General features: G+C 65.9%; 2 protein-coding genes across 3 annotated transcripts in view; one reads left to right on the top strand and one right to left on the bottom strand.

Moving 5' to 3' along the window:
- Positions 1 to 841, bottom strand: part of SLC4A1 (solute carrier family 4 member 1 (Diego blood group)) — a 13,165-nt gene extending 12,324 nt beyond the window's left edge. The window contains exon 1 of the mRNA XM_027908871.1: positions 738 to 841. The gene's annotated coding sequence lies outside the window, so the exon portion shown is untranslated. The remainder of the gene's footprint in view (positions 1 to 737) is intronic.
- A 1,448-nt stretch (positions 842 to 2,289) lies between these two features.
- The window catches only part of RUNDC3A (RUN domain containing 3A), a 6,454-nt gene continuing 6,196 nt past the window's right edge, over positions 2,290 to 2,547 (top strand). For both annotated transcript variants that reach the window (XM_027908881.1, XM_027908882.1), the window contains exon 1: positions 2,290 to 2,484. In XM_027908881.1, the coding sequence (XP_027764682.1) occupies positions 2,378 to 2,484 (107 nt within the window). In that variant the 5' untranslated portion in view covers positions 2,290 to 2,377. The remainder of the gene's footprint in view (positions 2,485 to 2,547) is intronic.

The raw sequence follows: 2,547 nt of genomic DNA on the forward strand, positions 1-2,547 counted from the left end.
CACAGTGTCTCCTGCACCCCACAGCCAGTGTGCTCCTTTATGGAGCCCACTCATCCCACACCATCCGTGCAGCGTGGCTGGGATCCCTCCCGCAGTGGGTACAACCACCACGGCTCAGTACAGAGCCCATACATCCCATGCCACCCAACCAGAGTGGCTCAGGACCGGGCTCACACTCCATATATCCAGCACGGCTCAGCGTGGAGCCCACACATCCCACACCATCCACACAGTGTGCCTGGCATTCTTCCTGCAGCTGGTGCAGTCACCATGGCTCAGTGTGGAACTCACATATCCCACACCATCCCTGTGGCACGGCTGGGGTCCCTCCTGCAGCAGATACCCCCGTGGCTCCACGTGGAGCCCATACATCCTGGACCATCCACACAACTCAGGCTCAGCTCAGCTGAGGCTCAGCTCCTTCCCACAGTGGGTACAATCCCTGTGGCTCCATGTGGCACGGAGCCCGTACATCCCATGCCATCCCTCTCCTGGTTCCGTATGGAACCCACGTATCCCAAGGTATCCCCGCAGTATGGATTGGGGCCCACCCCCCGTGTCTCCACAGGGAGCCCATACCCCCCATCCCACAGCACCTCCCACCCTTGCTGACATCCCTCCACCCCTCACCCCACACCAGGGTGCCCTCCCACCCCTGCCTGGCCCTGCCATCCCCCCCGCCCACCCCGTCCCCCCACTCCCACCCCAGGGACCCCCCGAGGGGACCCCGCACCTACCCCTGGGGTGCCTCCGGACGCCCCTGCCCGCGCTCTGCCTGCGGCTGCCCGGGCTGCGAGACACCAATGCCCTGAGTCACGCTCACCTCTCTAATCTCGCCCCCTTGGGGCTCACCCTGCCCCCCCCGGGGCCCCCCGTAAACAAGATTATCGGGGTGCAACATCTTGAGGCGCGAGGCTGTGCCCCGCCTGAGCCCCGCTGCCCCCGCCCTGTCCCTCTGCCTGCCCCGGCAGCACCGGCCCTGCTCCCGCTGCCCCCCCATATCTTGTTTACCTCCGGGTTTCCCTGCGGGGAATCCCCGGGATCCCCCCGGCTGTCCCCCCTTCCCGCGGGGTTGGGGTGTTCTCTTTAAAAAAAATTTAAAAAAAAAAAAAGGGGGTTCCTGGGGAGGTTCCCTGGGGAGGAGGCGCGGGGCGGGGGGGACACGGGGATGGTGGATGCATTAGGATGTCTGTCTGTCCCGTGGGATTGGTGTCATTGGGGTGTCCTGGAGAGGGGGTGGAATAGGAAGGGCTGTGTGTATGTCTGTGTGCACATCTACGCGTGTGTGTGCACTCACACCCCGTACCTTTATATTCACAGCCTTTCCAAAGTGGTCCTGGCCCCAAATCCCAAACCCCAAATCCCAGGGACAAGGAGGAGCGAGCCTTGTACACACACACACACAATCCCACAGCAGCCCCCCAGTGCCTGGGGACACCCATGGGGTCCCCCACAGGGTCCCTCTGGCTGTGGGGTCGCACCAGCGTTGTCCCCCCTGTGCCAGCCCGCTTTGGGGAGCCCACTCTGGTGGACCCACATTTTTGGGACCCAGTGGCACCCACAGCGGGGTGGAGGGTGGTGCTGGATCTGGGTGTCCCGATAACACCCCTTGGCCTTATCTGAGTGCTGCCAAGGGCTCCCCCCCTGCCCCCCTAGTCGGGTATTGAGGGCTGGGGTCACCTCGGCAGGGGCAGAAGTGGGGGTGAGGCCTCCCTGGGAGCACAGAGAGGGGGGTTTTGTCCCCTTGGCGGGTGTCTGTCCGCCACAGGTGACCCAGATTTATCTGGGTGCTCTGGGGCTCTGTGGGTGTCTGTGGGACTCAACCCCCATCCTGATTTCCCTGTCACATCAACGGGGAAACTGAGGCACGACACTAAATGGGGGTGCTAGGCCCCCCCCTCAGCACAGTCAGCCCCCCACCTTCCCACCCTCTGCAGACCCCGCGGGGAGAGGTGACACTCAGACCCCCCAAAACGGGGATCAGGGAAGGGAGGGGGTGCCGAGCTCAACCCGGGGGGGGCAAAGAACCCCCCAGAACCCCCAGGGGGGCTGCCCCCTCCCCGTGGCTTTCCCTAGGGTGTCCCCACCACTGGCACGTCATGTCGGGGAGGGGGGCTGCGACCCGCAGGAAGGTTGAGGGCTGCTGCGCCCCCCCTTTGTGCTCCCCCCACCCCACCCCCGGGGGAGAGATTTGGGGGGCCGGGGGCGGGGAGAGCATCCCTTTGGAAGGAGGGGGGGGGGCGGCGCACGGCCCGTGGCGTGGGCACCGGCGGAGCAAAGCCTGCGCGGTGCGGGGGGCAGCGGCCGTGGGGTGGGGGGGTCCCCACGGAGGGGGGGAAAGGGGCATCGCCCGCGGCCGTGGTGTCTGGGCCGCTGGATGGAAGCGAGCTGGGTGCCGGCTGCCATGGCTCTGGGGCTCTCCTCCAAGAAAGCTTCCTCCAGGAACATCGCCGTGGAGAGGAAAAACCTCATCACCGTCTGCAGGTGGGGGGAGCGGCGGCGAGGGGGTGGAGGGGGGCACCCCGAAATGGGGAGGGGAAGGGGGAG

This window comes from Empidonax traillii, unplaced genomic scaffold, assembly GCF_003031625.1.
Source record: "Empidonax traillii isolate 1590-97213 ecotype Southwest subspecies unplaced genomic scaffold, ASM303162v1 scaffold1869:size106678, whole genome shotgun sequence".
Taxonomy (NCBI): Eukaryota; Metazoa; Chordata; class Aves; order Passeriformes; family Tyrannidae; genus Empidonax; species Empidonax traillii.